Raw genomic sequence first — 19,864 nt, 5'->3', positions numbered from 1 at the left:
CCCAAACGCTAAAGACAGGTGCAAAGGTCAAAGGTTAAATCCTGTGTGATTTACCAGCTGGTACGGCTTAATTGAAGACAATGACCCCCACAAACTGCTTCAAGATAAAATCAATACCAGCAGTCCTGCTCATTCCCCATAAAGGCTCAGTGGATTTAACCTCTGCATGGTACAGACAGCAATTTCTCTTTGATTGCTCAAATCAAATATATTCAAAGCCGTTCTTATCATACATTGCCAATTTGGTAATTATGTAAATGGGGCTCAAGTCCACATAGGAGCTATGGAAATACAAATAACCAAAATTGATCAAGCATTATATAATCTTTGTGATTTGTGAATTTTCAGAAGGCAGACCATGTTTTAGTCTCCATCCAACCTGCTGCTATCTAACCATTGAATCAACCAAAGCATGAAATGCAATAAAGGATAGAATCAGTCTCTTGATTTGTCGATGTTTGAAGACTTTCACTCTGAGCAAGATGTCCTAAAGTCAGCTCATTCCAGCTTTAGAGGGCAGGCTAAACACCTCCTCGTTTTATATGCCATTGTTCTTCTGCCACAAAATGAGCGCAGCTTAACTTCTGGTTGAATTCGATGGAAAATGGATGCCGAACACAGACATATAGTTTGCTTAGTGCAGGGTCAATGTCCATGTCGCATTACTCTGAGATATATTTTATAACATTGAATAACAAATAAACTGTAGAGCGACTACTGGGTTATTCCTAAGAGCCAAAGCTGCCAGTTTCAAAATGTGTTGCAACATATCTTGCATATGCAGTGCTGGTAAAGCCAATAACCAGTGAGACATTTATGGGGATAATATTTTATTTACAAAAATGAAATATGACATTGTAGTGTTTGACCAGAGTTAATCTAAATGTCATACTGGCCTTATAGTCCATTCCAACACTGAACTGCTACAAGTTTATTACTTTAAAAACTCTTGCACACACCACTGTATGTTATTGTTATGGTGAGTACACACATGACAGACAGTCCAAACCTCATCTTAATATCTGTGAATTTATGCATGTATTTTGTAAGTGTATAGAGAGTGGGCTGTTCCACCAAGATGTGTAGAACAAAATAAAACACACAAAATTCAGCTTGGATTGGCTCCAACTGAGGGATAAGAAAATATATAAGTAACAAACCCCAAACATATTTAAAATGTTCTAAATTAGTCATTATTAAAAACAGATCCAAAAAAGAAATCTAAATAATTCACAACTCAAAAATATTATATAGCACAAATATTACTATATATATTATTACATATTAATAAGTAGAGACTATGAATTAACAAAACAAAACAAATAAATTCAAAAGAAAGCCGTGCCTTCTGTGTTGTCTGTGGGTGCATACATGTGTATGAACTAACTATATATATATATATATATATATATATATATATATATATATATATATATATATATATATATATATATATATATATATATATATATATATATATACACATATATACACACATACATATACACACACACACACACACACACATACATATTATAGGTTATAGGTTGTGGAATAAAGCACTTTGTATTGACATACAGTTGGTACATAAGAATATAAAGCAGAAGAACGTTACTTCAGCTTCAACAGGATGAAACACGCTGCTGCCGTGTTATATGAATAAAGTAGTCTGTTTGTTGTTGTTTTTAAAATGTTACTGGCTGTTTGTCCAGTCTACTGTCATTGCTACATCATATACTGTACATTTATCTAAATCAATTCTGGAAGGGATTTTGTGATGTAATCAAGACATATGTGACCTAATTAAAGCCACTGTGAGAAAGTAGAGTAGCTACAAGTACAAGTACATAGAATACGTCATCAGCAAGATACAAAGTTGTGTTTTATCTATAAAATCTGACCAAACTGTGATGTGTAAAGCCCTCGGAGGCAAATTTGTATTGCAGGTAAAACTGGTTTCACAGCTTTCCTCAACAAAGTTTCCCTAGTAACCAACTTTAAAATCTAAAGATCTAAAAATGGCGTAAAATAAAAGCATACACACATAGTCAGTGGGACTGGTCCAATACTTGATATTAGAGATCCTGTATTTTTTTTCCCATTAATTTATAATATTGTTGTTCGTAATGTTTAGCTAAACGTTATCTACAGCAGTTTCATGATACTGGATTCTGATTGACTGAATTAAACTGCTAATTGAACCTCCTCAGTGGAAGGTATTCAGTCCAGTTGGTACAACAATGTCTGACTGACTGAGGACATTTACTCAAATATCTTGGGCCGATAGGGAATGAGTACATGTGTGGTGGGTTTGTCTGACAGTGCCTGTAACAAGAAGGCATTGTGAAGAAAAAAAAAACAATGCAACAATTACAATCAGGAAAAAGTAACAATGTGTTGCATACACTTTCATGTAAAGGGGCGCGTGCACAGTGACACACTTCAGTCTTTACATCAGTTCTTTGTCTCCATGGATACGGGTAGGAATAATGGGAACATCCTCAGTGATGCTGAGCTTTCTGGTAACAGGACTTAAGATCTGAGTGAGGAGATAATCTGGAAAACTGCACCAGAAATCCATACCAGCTGCTGATAAATCAGTGATCGTGTCACTTGCGGTCGACAGCATGTGGCAGTGAGACAGGCAGATGTGAGACACCAGGGATGTGAGGACGGGGGTATGGGGTGAATCCAGACTTGCTGCTGGCTGGGTGGGTAGGTGTGTGCCGGGTAACCATCATGCTGATTATCCTCTGGTACCGACCGAGCTGTAAGGATGGACACACACACACAGTGCTGGGGGTCTATTCAACCAGCGAGATAATGCTTCTTTCCTTTCCAAGTAATTCACAGTGCAGGTGCAGTGGGTGGGACAGAGTATGTTGCTGACAGGATTCTAAAGAGTCTACCCTATTATATGATTATTAATACCAAGCCAGAGCCAAACAAAAGCTATTAAAGCACCTCCCTAACCAAGGAGCTAACCAAACACATGTGATCACAAAATAATCTGTTATGTAACCCCTCTATTTAATTCACTTACTTTAAGATGTAAAATGTTTTAAACTGTAAGCATTGTATATCAAATGTAAGATCTTCTCATATCTTTACTAAAATGTAGCCTGAGAAATACAGAAATACTGCTGTACTAGAATTAACTTGTTCTGTGTCTCAAACACAAAAGGTCAAACACAAAAAGGAAAAGTGGGCTGGTTGCAGGATCTTCTAAGTCCCTTCATTGCATAGACTCATTATTTTTGAAGCCCCCTGAAAAAGGACACTCATGAAAAAGCAGTCAATCCCTAAAAAGACAAATTCAAACGGCAAGACAACAAAAATCATGGCCGTAAAAATGCCAATACGCTGTCCGGCACAATTCATGTCTCTCCGGCCGACTATCCAGATGGTAATTAATGAAAAGCGGGCCAGAAATGCACTTAGTGTGTCGCCACCAGAGTGACAGTGGAGAGGATTCGATAGACATAGATCAGTGAAAGGTGCTGATCGCTTGTGGTCCGACTACGCTGGACACAAAGGAGCGCTTGTGTCCCGCAGGCACTTCATCTTAGTTCATATCTAGACTCCAATGGGCTAGCCTGGGTTATGGCTCTCTGGGGACCTCAGCCAGATTACTGTGATCGCTCTCACACACTGAATCCCCCCCTCTGGAATCGCCACATAGACACACACACACACACACACACACACACACACTTCGACATGCTGGACAGTTTAAACAAACTCACTGGCACATGCTCTTACCATTGAGAAGCAGCCAAGTCAATGGCCATTTGTCTTCAGCAAGAAGAACAAGAAAACCGGCTGCAAGAAAAAGCCACCAGAGTTACGCTACATTGTTTGTTAGCCTGAACAATAGTGACGTTGTTTAAACCATTACCTTGTGGTCTCCCATACAGACATTAGGACCCACTGTGTTGTAGACAATGCTCTTCTCACCGTCGTCGCCCTGATAAGAAGAATAGTCCTTTAGTAACAAAGGAAATACAATGTGGCATCAAACATAAAAGCTTACATCTATAACTTATTTAAGTTGAGATTTGGCAATTGTATGTCATCTGCATGGCTGAGTGTTGTTAGATGTTGGACTACATGATAATATAACGACCAGGCCGAAACATTGGGTTTACTTCAGCCATATGGGATCTGTAGTGCATTCAGTATGCATACATACCTCAAGCTGTTTATTCTGTATATCCTCTCTTACTATTAGCATTACACACTCTGCACTATATCATATTTACAGTATAACTGCACTGCCTACCATGTTTATACTGTGTGTATATATATATATTTGATGTTTTCATTCATTCAATATTAGCAGTGAAAAGAAATACACTTCGATACAAGAACAGTACTGTTTTATAAATGTATTTCCTCAGTCTCACAGAAAACTTATTATATATGAAGCCATTTAGTGCAAATTTTACAACAAAGTCAGCTTGAAACATTAAAAAAAAAATCAGCATTTTCAGCCATTTCTTGAAACTATTGTTAGCTTCATTGGCTAGCTTGTTACAGCTGAAAATCAATGGTCACCGGCGATATTCAATCAATTTGTTGTGGTAAATCTGTCACAGTCATTATAACGTTCCCTGTGACAACAGTAATTATGGGGCGTAGGGATTAGGAAGATAAGGGACATAAAGATGTTGACGTTTCATTTGGATGGATAATGTACAAGCTAATAATACAACCTATGGTTAGCATTTAAGATAAATTACACTAATCTTAAAATGAAGTGGCTAGCCATGTGAGAATGTAAATAGTGTTTGAACAATGGTAGAAAGGTCCACCAGTCACTGAGGCTTATCTGACAACCAATAACCGTTTGGGAAATTGCAATCCTTCATTAAACTGTGTATATATAAGCCTTTTATCTGAGAATATGTTCTGCACTTTGTGTGAAAGCTAACCTGCAGAAAATGAATAATTTCAACTTTAAATACAACGATAGTAGCTTTGACTGACTGACCTTGTGGATGAATTCTTGGACGGTGTGCGACATGAGGACACGATCACACCAGGCAGGACAGCGAGTTTTCATGTACTGGGTCGGTTTTGTGTACTCCTCACTGTAGGGGTAGCTGAGAGAGGGAGACAGAGATTATTGTGTTGAAGGGATAGCAACGGAGGTGGAGAGTTTACACACAGTATGGTGCAGCATGTCGCTCTGTTACCTGGGTGGAAACGTGATGTCCTCTTCCTTAATAACATCATGAAAGGCTGCGACTTCTTCGTCATATTTCAAAAGCTGAGGGATTCAGGCCATTACTGATTAGCCCTACAGGAAATCTCAACACATTAAAAAACGACGTGATGTGAGTGAGTAGAACTTAAGCGCGGGTGAAAACCCAGTTTACTGTCAAAGTTATCACAGTTTTGTTTACCTCAGACTTCTTGTATTTACTCTACTGTCATTCATATGACTGTAATTACGCTGATAGGCCCTAATCTAAAATGTGTGAAGACATGCCAGATAGTTGCTAAGCAGCCTGTTGTATCGTAGGTTATAGTCACAGCACAGAGTTTCTCTGAGGCTGTGGTGTCGCTCATCAATGTGGGTGAAAGGTCAGTGTCCTCACCGCTCTGCCGTTGTCCTCCATGAAAACCGCCTGGTGCAGGTAGGCAAACAGCTTCTCCTCAATGTGGAGCACCACCTGTTGGTGAGGTGAAAGCAGGTGAAGTGAATGCAGCACCGAAAACCAATGTCAGTTGTCTTAACAGAACTGGTTTAATCACCTGGTGGTCATTGTCTTTTTCTTCGCAGATGATCTTCTCCACTTCATTACTGCATTCCTTCTTCACTGTCTGCACATCTGCAGCTATGGACAGATGCTGCTCACAGAATCACAAAAACAAGATAGGGTTGATGTCAATGTGCCAGGCTGATACACATCCTCATCATCTGAGCTTCAGTAAAAAGAAAAATGTGTTATATACCTGGACCAGACTAAGTGTGTCCAGACGGAAGTTGAAATCTCCAAACAGGATAAAAGGCATAGGAGAATAGCGGCTATCTGATATCCTGGAAGGAAAGAGGACTGTATTGCACAGATGTTTGGGTCCAAATGTGTATACAAATTCACATGAATATCATATTATCGTGAGAATATTCCATTCAAAGGTGAGAGTTGTTGTACAGTCCTGAAATACATGATGGTATTAGCAAGGCAAGGCAATGCAAGGCAAGGCAAGTTTATTTATATAGCACAATTCAGACACAAGGCCACTCAAAGTGCTTTACATTAGCCTAAAATGTTACAACATACTCCAATCATAGAGGTCATTCAGTCGAGCAAGGAGTCCTAATGATTGTTCTTTGGCTTGGACTCTGTGTGTGTTTGCCGTCATCTTGAACATTTTACAGTCATATTTTTCATTTTTCATAATTGTGTGCAGCTGGAAGTCTGACCTGTTGATGACATATCTGAGAGCGTGTTTGCGGTTGGCTGAGTAAATGGATGGACTGGAGTTGCAGGCAACGAGGTTGGAAGCATCGTGGAACAGGTGCACATTGACCAGGTCCAGACCTCTGAAGAACAGATACAGACACACAGACACCATATGGTGATATGTGGCAGTTGGAGAAGGAAACAGGAAACAATTAGATAACACCAAAGCCTTACATCTGATAGGTGAGTGTGACTGTCTGTATGTGTGCTAACACGGGTGTCACTCATGAGGAGCTTTCTTATCAGCGAGCGCGCCGGTGTTAAGGCTGAGTCCACAAACAAGCACATTTGCCTATTGTGCCGAGGGTTCGCTCTTTTTCTTTGGCTGTCACTGGAAAACAATTAATGTGCATCCAACAAAGGCTGACTGGGTTGACTCACAGCATGAACTTGTGGCACACAGATTGTGGGCTCCTTTTGTTATTACCCCCAGGTGGCAACTTAACAGAGCAAATAGTGACTACAGTTCCCAGGAAACACGACAGCTGGAGCAGCAGATTAATCCTGGTTCAATTCAGAGCCATATTTAGCTTAATTTACACCAATGGTTTCAAAACTGCTACTGTTCTTACACAAAAATGTGTTTGCAATCAATTCAGTGTCTGATCTGGGTTGGCAGCAGGGCACCATGCTGCATTGGCTATGCATATGAAATAGTTGATACATTTTAATTGAAGGCTTTAGTCGCCAAACAATGTAAATAATTTCAAAGTTGTTGAAACCTCCGTGGGTGACAACGCAGATGATTGAGGTGTTGTCAAAACAGACGCTGTGAGTTTGAACCACTGCAGCACTGAGAGCTCAGTAACAGCTTTAAAGACTGCTGTGTAGAGCTGATCTGAATGGCAGAAATGTGTGATCCACTGTTAATACAACATTATTAATAAAAAGCTGGTTTGAATAAAAAAAAGGTTTTGTAGAATAACAAAATTGATGAATCTCAAATTAAGGTATGACAATCATATTTTTTAAAGAATATCATGTATTGCCACCTGTATTGAAACATTTCCAAAAAAATACCTGGCCTTCCTCTGGTGTTGGAAACACAAAGGAAAACAGACTGTCCTTGGTCACAAGAGAGCTTATTTATCAGAACAGTTTTTACAATAACTGGATTTCCTCAAAGCCGACAAACAACCACATGTGAAAGTTAGTTGAGTCCACGTTTGACTTTTTAAATGAAATCAAGGTACGGTTAGTGCACAGTACGTACTGGTTGTGTATAATCCAGCGGGTCCTCATGAAGCCCTTTCTGGACCACTTGAACTGCAACAGAGACAAATGAGAGTGAGTCACTAAACAGCAGTAAGCCGTGTCTTTGAAGGGCCAAACTGATAATTATTGATTCTTTCACATAATTTGTCTCATAGACAGCCCCTACTGCCCCAGTAGACTCTTTTGTCCCAACATCTCCCTTTGGCCCTCACGTACCCCTTTTCTCTCTCTCTCTCTCTCTCACATGCACACACACACACACACACAGATGCATACATACTCACATCAGGCCAGAAATTCTTTGGGAATTTCTCTTTCTCCACTGTGGTGACCCCGTCCAGAGAGCCCACATGCTTGTTTTGTCCCGAAACTGCTTTAAAATCCTTAACTGTGTGGGTGTGTGGGGGGAGAGAGAGATAGATAGATAGATAGATAGATAGATAGATAGAGAGAGAGAGAGAGAGAGAGAGAGAGAGAGATGGGTGGGGGAGGGGGTATGACATGTAAAAGAGTGAGAAAGCATGCAAACAGAAATCAATAAACTGGTGTTAACCTCATCAGAGCGGCATACGTGATGAGAGGATCTATAAGCAAGCCATTAGACTGTGTTTGGTGAACAACAATCGGTTTGGGCCACACAGCGAGTGGCAGCTGCGGGATGTTTATGGTTCTTCCATAAGCTTTTCTGAGGAGCTTTTTCACGCCTAACGTGACTGGACTATGCAGCAGGAAAATAACAGCTCCACTTTAAATTCAGGTTCTTTGCAAATATAAGCCATTACCTAAACAGCACAGGATGCAAGAAGAATGGTTTATGTTGAGACTTAGAATTACCGTACAAATAAGACAATTATTAATAAATCATTGTAAGTGTCATGCATAAAGAGTAGAGATGCACCGATACTCATTTGTCCGATACTCACTCAAATAGTTGGATCAGGTATCGGTGACTATAGGCAGAGCTGGAATCGGATTCCATTATTTCAATAAATGACAATTCTGTACATTTATATCTGTGTCTTCATTTGTTACATTTTGTATGACAAAGTTTAGAAAGCAATGTTTAAGTCAAGCCTGATGTTGCCTTATACATAAAAAACATTATGCCAGTCACACAGGTTTAATATTCCATAGGGTTGCAAAGGGGCGGAAAGTTTCAGGTAAATTTCCAGAAAGTTTCCGGAAAGTTTCCACGGGAATTTTGGCTCGGGAATTTTGGGAATTTTGAAAAAAAAAGAAAAGTGCCTAAGTTTTTTTGCAAAAGCATATAACAGGGAACTTAAATGTAGTTGAGAACAAGACTATGCACGCCTAGCTCAGCTGGACCCTGAATGCAGCTGGTTGGGAACATTGTCTGCCAGAAACATAAACATAAAACGTTCTGTTGTTTTTGAACGTCTTTGTCATCAGTGTTGTCTGAACGTTTCAGCCCTATGCCTGGCAAGTGTGAGAGCGCCGAGTTGTGTAGAGGCCAAGAGCGGTATTGCAGACAGATAGAGATTTCAATTATAGCTCGCAACATATTGAAAAAAATAACTGAACTAGTTCATTTTTTGGAGCTGTGAACTTAGTTCAACATTTTGAATTATGAACTGAACTAGTTCATTTCAAAATGTGTGAACTATGAACTGAACTAGTTCATGTAGAAAGTGAACTTTCCCAACACTGTTTGTCATTACCTAGCATATTGATTACTTGGTAAACTGAAGCCATGTTCATTTTAATACCAAGTTTATTTGTATACAGTAGACTAACTTTTTACAGCAATGAGGAGGAAGTTGATGAGGTGCAGGAAGAAAGCATTTAGACCTGAAAGGATTCAGGGAAAAACACCCCAAAACCAATTTGGGTTGGGGGGGTCGTGATCATAGGGAATACACCTTTTTTATTCAACGTTCATGTTTTTGTTGTTCGATGAAAGAATAAAGTTCTACTCACAAAATGTCAAAAATGTCATTTTTAAAAATTGTATTAAAAATGTTTGCATGCATTTCTGCTTATGACAAGGTACATACAGTTAAATTACCCCAAAATTCCCAGTTTATTCCTGTTAATTCCCGTGGAAAGTTCCCAACTTTGAATATTCCCGGAATTTTGCAACCCTAATTCCACACAGGGAGTCATACTTTGCTTATTATGCAAACACAATACTCGCCATTGGCAGATACCCAGGTATCAGGACTGAACAAGTTGGATCGGTGCATGATTAATAAGGAGCAACGTTTTTACCATTAAAATCATATTGATAGATGTTTTTCAGTGCCTTGTGTATGAAGTACAAGCTCCCCAAAGCCTGCGGAGAGACAGAAATAAAGAACAGAAGCGTTACAACAACCAAAGAAGTTAAATTATGTGATGAGATTTCTACACGGTCCAAATAAAAGTGAAACTTACTCTTTTAATGTTGTTGCAGACATAAAACAGAAGAAAATCCCTTTAGTCCAACAAAGGTGCCAGGAATTGAGCCTTACATATTCCCATTTTCAATATGGCAGCATTAAACTTCATCAAACTATGGTATTTAATAGTTTTAACTGGAACATTTGAGTCTGATCCATTTAGAACGTTTCCACAACAGTGATCCACAATGAAACCTAAACATCATTTTCTCAACCTCTGAGATGATGAATTGAATTGTTCATTTCCCCATCATGTGAGCCTCGTATTGAACAATCCACAGTATATTGTTACTCTACCCAAGACACATGAAATTTTAAAGAATAGAGACGTTCAAAGTAAACACACACAACTGCACAACACATCCACATACTGCACCCCCCTCATACACACACTTCAGCACCCAATCATCCGTGACATGGGGCTGACAATTTTTAATGTACTAACTGCCTGCTCCACTGATCTGATTAATCATGCCCTGTGAGATCAATAAAGACAGAAAATTAAAACAATTTAAAAGGTATTAAGCAGTAGGCCTGCTGTCTGCCAGCGCTGCCACTGTGACTGGGGGCCGAAGAAAAATCAGCCAGCGCTCAGAGGGCTCAGGGCGTGACGGACCACTGTGCACTCACAAACATCTAGCCAGAGCATGAGAGATCTCTCCCTGAAGAGATCATTTATCATCAGTGCCAAAGTCATCCTCATTTAATAAAATGGAAGTGTCTCTGTGGTCGGCTCCAGTGAGCAGCAATTAGTGACCAACTTGTCCAACTAAGCTTGAGTCATGGAGTCTGATAGGGTTGGTAACTTAAAGCTCAAAGTAAAAGCTGAAAAAATAACGTTTCTGAAAAGCAAGTTAAAGAAATTATAATTTCAGTTAACAATCAAAATTATGATTTTTAGGAGGAGGAGTTAATTACTCTTTTCTGATAATTAGCTCAGGAGAACTGTTCTATATTTTTCCTCGTTTACGTTGGAACACACACACACACACACACACACACACACACACACACACCTATCTTCATCAATCAGGTTTGTGCACAGTTTAATAAAAAAAATATTGACTTACAAGTGATTTTTTATCAAAACACCATTTATACTGGGAATGCATGCAAGTCGGCCCCCTCTACTCCTGCAGCCCCTCTGAAAGGAGAACCCCCCCAAACTCTCTCTTGGCCATATAACTGATGATCCGCAGCCGGGGGGAAACAAATTGAAAATCAATGCGGGTGGCACCGACGAAATGAGAATGAGGCATTAGGAGGGGTGGGGGAGGCTGCAACCCTCTCAGGGCAAACAGTGGAGGGTGCGAACACTCCAGCGCATGGGGAAACTTAGTCCCGGCTGTCTTCCAACAACCCCCCTCACACTTTATTTATCGTCCACAAATAGGCTGGGATCAATAGTTTTAATCTAGAGTTAAATGTATTGACTTTGGCCTGTCTTGCCCCACACCTGGCCATTGACTTTCTCCTCTTTAGTTCACACACCTTCAGTCTACAGATGCAGCGATTGACCCCTACTGTCAGACGTCCAGTGTCAGGGTATCACATGGGAGGAGCAAGGGTTAATAGTTTATGAAATGCTCAGCCACTTTTCATAACCCGGGAGGTGTTGCTCCCAACCAGGGCAGAATTCCAGACAAACTAATACTGACAACCCCGTTAAGAGCAACTCATAACACAAGTTAAATTTGAGAGAAAAGACTAAAAAGTTACTTGTGCTTTGTGAGGTCACTAAAAGAAAAACAGTTGGAGGCAAGAATTGGCTTTTATGATTGAGGGTGAGCCCCAAGACCAGAGCACCACATCACACTTCTTCTCTCGAGACGGAGAAGACGACTATTACAACATTGTTTCATACTATATCCTTAAGATATATGGCCCCCCCCCTACATAGGCCTGTGTCTGAGATTGTGCAGTGCTGGATGAAACCCAACGCATAAACAAGAGCATCCTCTCACACACAACAAAACTGCACTGATACTTCCGATTGTGTAATATTATTATATAGAGTGTTTTTTCTCTTATCTTCATCGCAAATGTAACACAATTGAACATAGAGGACATTCTTGGTTTGATCAAAACATCCCATGATAGCTTTGCCACTCATTCTAAAAAGCAACTTCCTGATAATAATAATGTATTACACTGATGTCCTTTGTGATGGTATTAGAGATGTTTTATGATTTTATTTCATTGTACTCTAATCTCACCAACGATGTTTTTTCATGTCTGTTCTATTTTTATACTTTTCTTCTTTTGGAACTTTTCTGCTAAAATCTTATAACATACACAATCTAATAACTCATATGTATTAACACATTTTCTACTGAGGCCTACGCACACTTTTCTAAAGCGTTGACCAGCAACCAACTCCTACTTTTTACTCATCTGCATCAGCAGCTGAGTACAACACCTCCAACTACCTCTGAGCACTAACAAGGGAGAGGGCTCCATCTGGTGGAGCACATGTGAACTACTTTGACTACGACGTTAGTGTGTTTCTTACCGTGAATCTGTCTTCTGCTTGGAACTGGTTGTCCACATAGATGCAGACCCTGTCAAAGTCTTTCATTTCCTCACTGGACTCAATGTTCCTGGAAACAACAGAGCTATCATGAAGCAATAGAGCGAAAAAACTTTGTTCCCTTTGAGCGAGAGCTGAAGAGGTTCGTCACTTAATTGATTAGATTTAAGTGTATTTTGTTTAACTGATTCTAGCTTTTGAAATGTGAATGTTTGTTAGTTTTCTTAATCGTCTGTGAATATAAACTGAATATCTTTGAGTTTGGGAATTTTTTGTGGCCAAAACAAGCTATTGTTAATCTATAGATCAAAACAATTAAACAATGAATGGAGAAAATAATCAGGAAGATAAATCAATAATGAAAATAACTGCTGTAGCCTTATTTGTAAGCAAGACAAATTAAAAATAAAAAGACTATTTTTGAAAAGCTTGTGATTATATTAAACACATAGTGAACAACAAACTGAGCAACATGGATTATGAGTAGCACATAAGTCCTACCAAAAGAAGTTTTCGGCATGGCCCATGTTGACCATATAGTCCTTTCCTCCCACCTCCTGGAAGTGCAGGGCGATGAACTGCGGGTTGTGGCTGTGTATAGTCTGTAAGGAAGCAGCACAAACAGGTCGTAGTCTACAAGTTTTACGTTAGAGTGATAAGGTTTCAGGGGGGGGTCAACACTGTGTTACAGGATGAAAGGAACTATCCATTAGGGCTCATGTGGTGAGGCGTTGCTGTCGGTGACGGTGTTGATACAAAGATCCGTTTTCCAGAAGAACATGGAGCAGTTCTGTATGTTGGGAAGTCCCCAATGTAATGGGGCCAGAAGCCTAAAAAGAACCAACTGTAACATAGTTGTTATTTACCTGAACTCACGTCAACTTACCTTATACAATTCTTGTAACCACTCATTTTGAATTTCACCCACCTATAAAATGACAAAGAGAAAAAACAATCTAAGGCAGGCAATGTTTCTTGAAGAACTAGTCTAAAATCCAATACTAAATCTGCATTCACTGATTTTGTTTGGGCACCTGGGGGCATTGCAACAAGCTGTAAACACAGAACTGAAATAGTATCACATTGTTAGGATGTTATGGCTAATGTGTTAGCAAAATACATAGCTACAACAACAGCTATTGCACACTTTATCCATATAAACTGTATACTCCAGCAGTATACTGAATACTCCATCAGTATGCTGAATACTCCATCAGTATACTAAATACTCCATCAGTATGCTGAATACTCCATCAGTATACTAAATACTCCATCAGTATGCTGAATACTCCATCAGTATACTAAATACTCCATCAGTATGCTGAATACTCCATCAGTATGCTGAATACTCCAGCAGTATACTGAATACTCCATCAGTATGCTGAATACTCCATCAGTATGCTGAATACTCCAGCAGTATACTGAATACTCCATCAGTATGCTGAATACTCCATCGGTATACTAAATACTCCATCAGTATGCTGAATACTCCAGCAGTATACTAAATACTCCAGCAGTATGCTGAATACTCCAGCAGTATACTGAATACTCCAGCAGTATGCTGAATACTCCAGCAGTATGTATGCCACTGTGAGAGATATAATAATATACTGTATATCTTGTATAATATTTTGTTTTTTTAAGATAAAAATATTCCCGCTTCTTAAAAGTGAATATTTTAGAATATCTTTGAGTTGTGGACTTCATCTTGGCCTATGGAAAACACGGATAGATATTTTTCATAATTTTCTGACATTTAATAGATAAAACAACTTATCGATTAATCAAATATTGACAGCTTAATCGACAATGAAATTAATTGCTAGTTGCAGCCCGTACAGTACAATACTGTAAAAATATACTGGTTAAAGAAGCTTAAGCATTTTAGCTGACAAGCGAAAGTTAACTAGCTATGGCTACTGGTTAGTCAGCATGCTCTATTCCTCACATGATCTTCAAGTGCACTGAGTGACAAACCACCAAGAGCACAATGTGTCAATCTGAGCGCCTCCTTTCACTTTACACATATTCATGTTCCCCTTGTTAATACAAAACTATTGATTAGAGAAGCTTTAATATAATATATTATTATTTGTATGTCTTTATGGAATGATTTTATTTGCCTTTTTGTAATTTTATGTAGCTGTAAAGCACTTTGAATTGCCTTGTGCATGAATTGTGCTCTATAAATAAACTTGCCTTGCCTAATTATGGGGTCACACTTAAACTGCAAACAAATATCCCGTTATGATGTTTTATAGAATGTATATTCGTGAAATAATACATTTACATGTAATAATATACAACAACAATAATCATCATAGCTTCTGACTTTAACATTACAGCCGGTTAAATGGTATTCAGGAAGTCATCAATCATGGAAAGGAAACACTGAGCTATAATTAACTCTGAGCAGATGAAAAATAAAACAATAATTGTCTGGAAATATTATCCTGTGTGTTCCAGGATGTAGACTCATTCAAGTGGCTGCTCCTGTTATAATCTAGCCACCGTCCACACATCCTCTCTGACTGTCAGTTGTATAGTCCATGGCCACTTGACAGCTGGCTATATACTGTTAAACATGTATGACGAAAGCATGCAGATAAACCCTTAAACAAAGCAATCTGTCTAACAGGATTGGGGATGACCGTTTCCTGTTTGGAGCCACAGGTAGAAATCCATTTAGAGCAACACCATGTGGCCGTGTGTAGCTATAAACTGATAAATAACTGAATTTACTGAGCACCGAAAGCCCAAGTACACACTACACAGTGGGTGTGACGAACCCCCCCCCCCCACCCCCCCACCACCACCTGCTAAGTAAAATAATATATGTTAACCTTACAGTGACACTGACGTTAAACGCTTCTTGATTTTCATACCAGAAAACAATATTTTTCTCGAAAAGTGGCTTCTCTACACACCCGTTTCCGAATTTTTCCTGACGCAAAGTAATAGACAATCTTCTGCAGCGCCAGGTGCATTCATACTAGCTGAGAAATGGCTTTGCATAGTGTATTTGCATGGCAGTATGGCAGGGATAACTGCAGCTCAGCAATTATAACCAGAAGGACTCCTCTCACATCATTTTAGCTACGAACACAGTCAGGAACAACACCATTGACTCTGTCCACTGACCCTGATTCCTAAGTTTTAGAGATAAAGTTCATACATCAATTATACTTGTGATGCTTATTACGAGTCAGAGAAACATGTTAGAAACTAGAGGAGGAAAAGCTGAAACAATCAACCAACAAAACAAACAAACACCTCTCTGGTAAAGTCGTAGCACTGAGTCAGGCAGCAACAAGACCGGGTACAATGAACAAGAGCGATCTTAAGCAAGCTTCCCCACCAGCTCTGTTTAAAAGAAGCTGTTAGCTGTCATGAATCCAGCATGATGATAAGCTTAATGCTTTGTTGTTCTAGCTGTCGGATCATTTAAAAAAATGGCTGAAATGTGTATTTGCCAATAATGTGTCCCAACAAGTGATGCGATTTATTTGCATACAGGGAAGCTTTGTGTAACAATGTATTCAATGCATCTGGGTCTATAGACATTACGCAAGCGTACAACAAACAGATGTAATCTCCAGGATACTGCTATGGTGTGCCATTGAAATGTTGCTTGTGCAAGAGTAGCAGACTGTCTCACCGGCTAAACTGCTATGACAAGTCACTCGGCTGCTCACAGTTCTGTAAAGCAATAGGATTTACCCTGTGATGTGCTTAAGGTCTTGCTCTTATTCCAAAGGCCGGGTGAACATTAAGGAGTGTTTATGGAAATAGGGGACCTAAATTAGTAGAAAAGCTCAAATCCCCCGGGGACGATATTCATCTGTTTACATATCTCTCACAGTGGGATCCGACATGTTTAACTTTGAGCCAGATCTGGCAACAGGAAACATGGACCTTAGCCAAATTTCCATGAGTGTGAGAGCCCTCCCTGCAATGTCTAAAGGTTTGTGAACCCACCAGAGGCCAAAAAAGAAAATGTATTGTTTAGAATAGTTCAAATACAGTCTAATCTTTTTAATCCTTTAAAAAGTGGGTTTACATTATTTCTAAGATACAGACATTCAAGATTAGGCTATAAACTCAAACTTAGATTACATCATACATGTATATATGTATAATAGATAATACTATAAACTGACTATTGAGTGGCACGCCCTCCCTGTATTTCAACAGGGATTGATTGTACATGTGCAGTTGGTGAGGGCGGGTACACATAGAGAACTCCACACAGGACTAATTTATATAAAGCCACTGCTGTGGCACATACATGCCCAAATATACGGAATGACATGAGATGTCATGGATATCCAGGGCAACATAATAAATGAAGACAAACTTACAATCCGTCCACTGGGACAAGCACAACATTTGGTGAACATGGGAGGTTTGCTGTTACACCAAAAAGACAAGTCCAATAAGATTCATCGGGAAGATTGCTTTTTGTACTTCATTCACACAGTGACTTCATTTAATCAAATAATTACGAAAAGTGACTGGTCTTCGTTCTAAATAATGTGCATGTTTTTATTCTAACTTGTCAGTGTGTTAAACAAGTAAGCAATGACTTTAAACACGTTGCATATCGGTTCAAGTAGGTTTTCCTCGCTGGGCCTTCAGTGCCAAAGTTCTCTGACGGGTCACAGCTTTCATTACAGTCTCTCCTCTCCTCAGATCGCGGGCAGGTCACGTGGGCCCTGAAAGTTTCGCATCTCACGGGTAAATATTGTTGCCGAGGTCAACTCGTGCTTGTGGCTTTTCTTTAGCTCACATTAAGCGGGCGAACACTATTCAGCACGTGTTGCTGACAGCCGACTGAGAAATAACGCTGAGTAACTATAATATAAGATAGAAAAACGCAATTAAAGTGAGAGGTCACGAAGCGAGTGAAGATGTGCGCGAGGAGTCGACGTCAAGGTAACAACGTGCCTCTTGTTCACCCTCTTGACTAACTAAGTATGTCTCCGTCAGCCTAACGGCATTACGCATAATCCTCTGGCAGCGCTTCGCTCGGGTGTCGTTGTAATGCTCCCGGGTCTACTTACATTGTCAAAGAGTGACCCGACATTTGCGGTGACGAGCAGCACATCGGTGAACGCTTCCATGTTGACGAGTCACCTTCACCGCCGGGGTCCGAGGGAACTCCGAGGCGTCTCCGAGTGACGCGCGTGCAGGCCCTCGCGCCGACTCTCTCCAGGGGGGGTCTTACCACGGCTTACTGTGTTCGCTGCTACGACCGCTCTAAAGAATGCACCGGCGTATCATTGGCGGCGCCGTGTCGCTGCTGCTCCAACTTGTTTGGTGATGGCGGGCTGTCGTCGTATCGGGTCGTGGGCAGATGCCGCAGCGGCGCTCATATCCATCGTCCGGCCGAGGAGCAGCGAGTAAAGTTGAACAGCCCTCGCGCGTGGCTTTCCGACTCCTCCTCTGTTAATTGGACTAGTAGCTTCTTAGCGGACTTAAACCGGCATGGATCTGCTGCTGCCTCGACGAGCGAGCGGTTACACGGTCATCAGCTCCGGTGCTCCGCCTCCGCCCATTTAGCAGTCCGCACGGTCTTCCTTAGGCCAACTTGATCACCACTCACTCAGCCAACGTGTAACCTCTGAAGAGTGTCCATAATATTTGTTTGCCAAAGACACCTGTGCGTCGGGCCCGTATTGCATATTATCTACTCAGCTTGATTGTTATTTCCGCAACATAAACCCCTATTGAATACTGTTCTAATGCAATCATAATATGTAAGACTATATAAAAAGGCCACAATGAATAATGTAACTATACCAGAGCACATTCAACTGAACTGAACTGAAATGACTCAACTCACTACTCTCATTCTGTGTAATCTCAACAGGAAGTTATTCATTTTCTTCCAATGAAATATCCTTTAAGTTTGCTTTCACTTTAATTCTCCCTCCTTGCTGTTGTGCAACTGGGAAACCTCCAAACTACGTAACAAGAGGGGTCTTATCTATATCTGTGCCTTTGCCTCGGTGTGTGCTCATCAGTAATCACTGATATTACCGTTGCATACATTGCAAAGACTGTATTGTCCACGTACTGCTCTTGTGTAAAGCTATGTCAGTGGGACTATAGCTTTACGTGCATGACCTTCAGGGTAGTCATGTTCTCTATAGATTAGAACGACCTGCCTCCTGACAACTTCCAGTCATCACAACAGCAAAGTCAGCCCAATGTTACAACACAGCTACAATATCCGTCTCTACCCAGTGGAGCATAGAGCTTTAATGGTTTTATTTGGAGTCAATGGATCTGTGCCATCCAGCAGTCTGTCTTCCAGCCCAGGGCAAAGCAAAGCTCGCTGGGGGCCAAACACTGGCTCTCCATAGTGCTGTGAGTGAGCTGTTCAACCATGGCAGGGTTTTCACAGCCAACCTTTTGAGCTCTTCTCCCTGCTTCCTCTCACTCCTCCCCTGAGCACTGTGTGCTTTATTCTCTAACGACAACAGATCCATTTGAAACTATTGCAACAGAGCCGCAAAAGAATGCTGCAATGTCATCACCGGTTTTGCAACAAAGAGAGTTAAAGTGGAAACCTCTCTGAAAGGACGGAGGCAGTTTATTGCAGCCAGGAGGAGAGGCCGGGGTTTTGGATAAAGACACTGCAAAAGAATAAGCAGCATACATTCAAAGAAAGAAATATTATTTAGACTGGATCCTGAGTGCATTGTACATGAGGGAATAAATACAAAATATACAATGTTTAAAATAAAGTTTTCAATCCTCATGCAAGGCTGCGTTATAGCAGCTTGGTGCCTGCTGGACGATAAGTCAGACAGGAAGTGGTACCAGAGTCAAGGCCAATGCCAAGAACAGCACGGAAAAGCAGCAGCAATAAATTCTAAAAATACCAAATGAAAAATGCTTTGTTTATGGAAAACTTTTGCCAGTAAAAGAAAAACTGATACGAGGTATTTTTCTTATTTATGGAAACATTTGAACTGTGTTTGTATGTTTTTTTTAACCACAAGTGACTTTTTAACTGCAGTGATTGTACCCGTGTCCTCGAATTGTATTGTATTGTATTTGTTGCTTTATGGACTCATGAGTCTGGAATAAAAGAAATATATAAAAAGATCTTTCACAATTAAATTAGGTACTTAGGAGTGAATGGAATCTTTTAAGCAATGCATAACATATATTGAGTATTTGCAGGACATTGGACTTAAATGACAAATATTTAGCAGTGGGACATGAATTTCAATTGA

The 19,864-nt window shown here is 40.1% G+C and overlaps 1 protein-coding gene across 1 annotated transcript; it reads right to left on the bottom strand.

Annotated features, from left to right (window-relative positions):
- Window positions 1-1,476: 1,476 nt before the first annotated feature.
- Window positions 1,477-18,489, bottom strand: inpp5l (inositol polyphosphate-5-phosphatase L). The gene is made up of 16 exons (XM_034542304.1): window positions 17,681-18,489; window positions 13,504-13,545; window positions 13,119-13,219; window positions 12,600-12,687; window positions 9,918-9,981; window positions 7,973-8,076; window positions 7,687-7,739; window positions 6,434-6,553; window positions 5,962-6,046; window positions 5,761-5,856; window positions 5,604-5,678; window positions 5,199-5,272; window positions 4,994-5,105; window positions 3,899-3,967; window positions 3,763-3,822; window positions 1,477-2,768 (listed from the first exon to the last, which is right to left on the bottom strand). Exons 1-15 carry the CDS (start codon window positions 17,738-17,740, stop codon window positions 3,781-3,783), a joined length of 1,185 nt encoding a protein of 394 aa, XP_034398195.1. The 5' UTR covers window positions 17,741-18,489; the 3' UTR covers window positions 1,477-2,768; window positions 3,763-3,780.
- Window positions 18,490-19,864: the final 1,375 nt, after the last annotated feature.

This window comes from Cyclopterus lumpus, chromosome 9 (assembly GCF_009769545.1).
Source record: "Cyclopterus lumpus isolate fCycLum1 chromosome 9, fCycLum1.pri, whole genome shotgun sequence".
Classification (NCBI taxonomy): Eukaryota; Metazoa; Chordata; class Actinopteri; order Perciformes; family Cyclopteridae; genus Cyclopterus; species Cyclopterus lumpus.
Note: the sequence above shows the minus strand (reverse complement) of the source record. Positions and strands in the feature narration are given on the sequence as shown.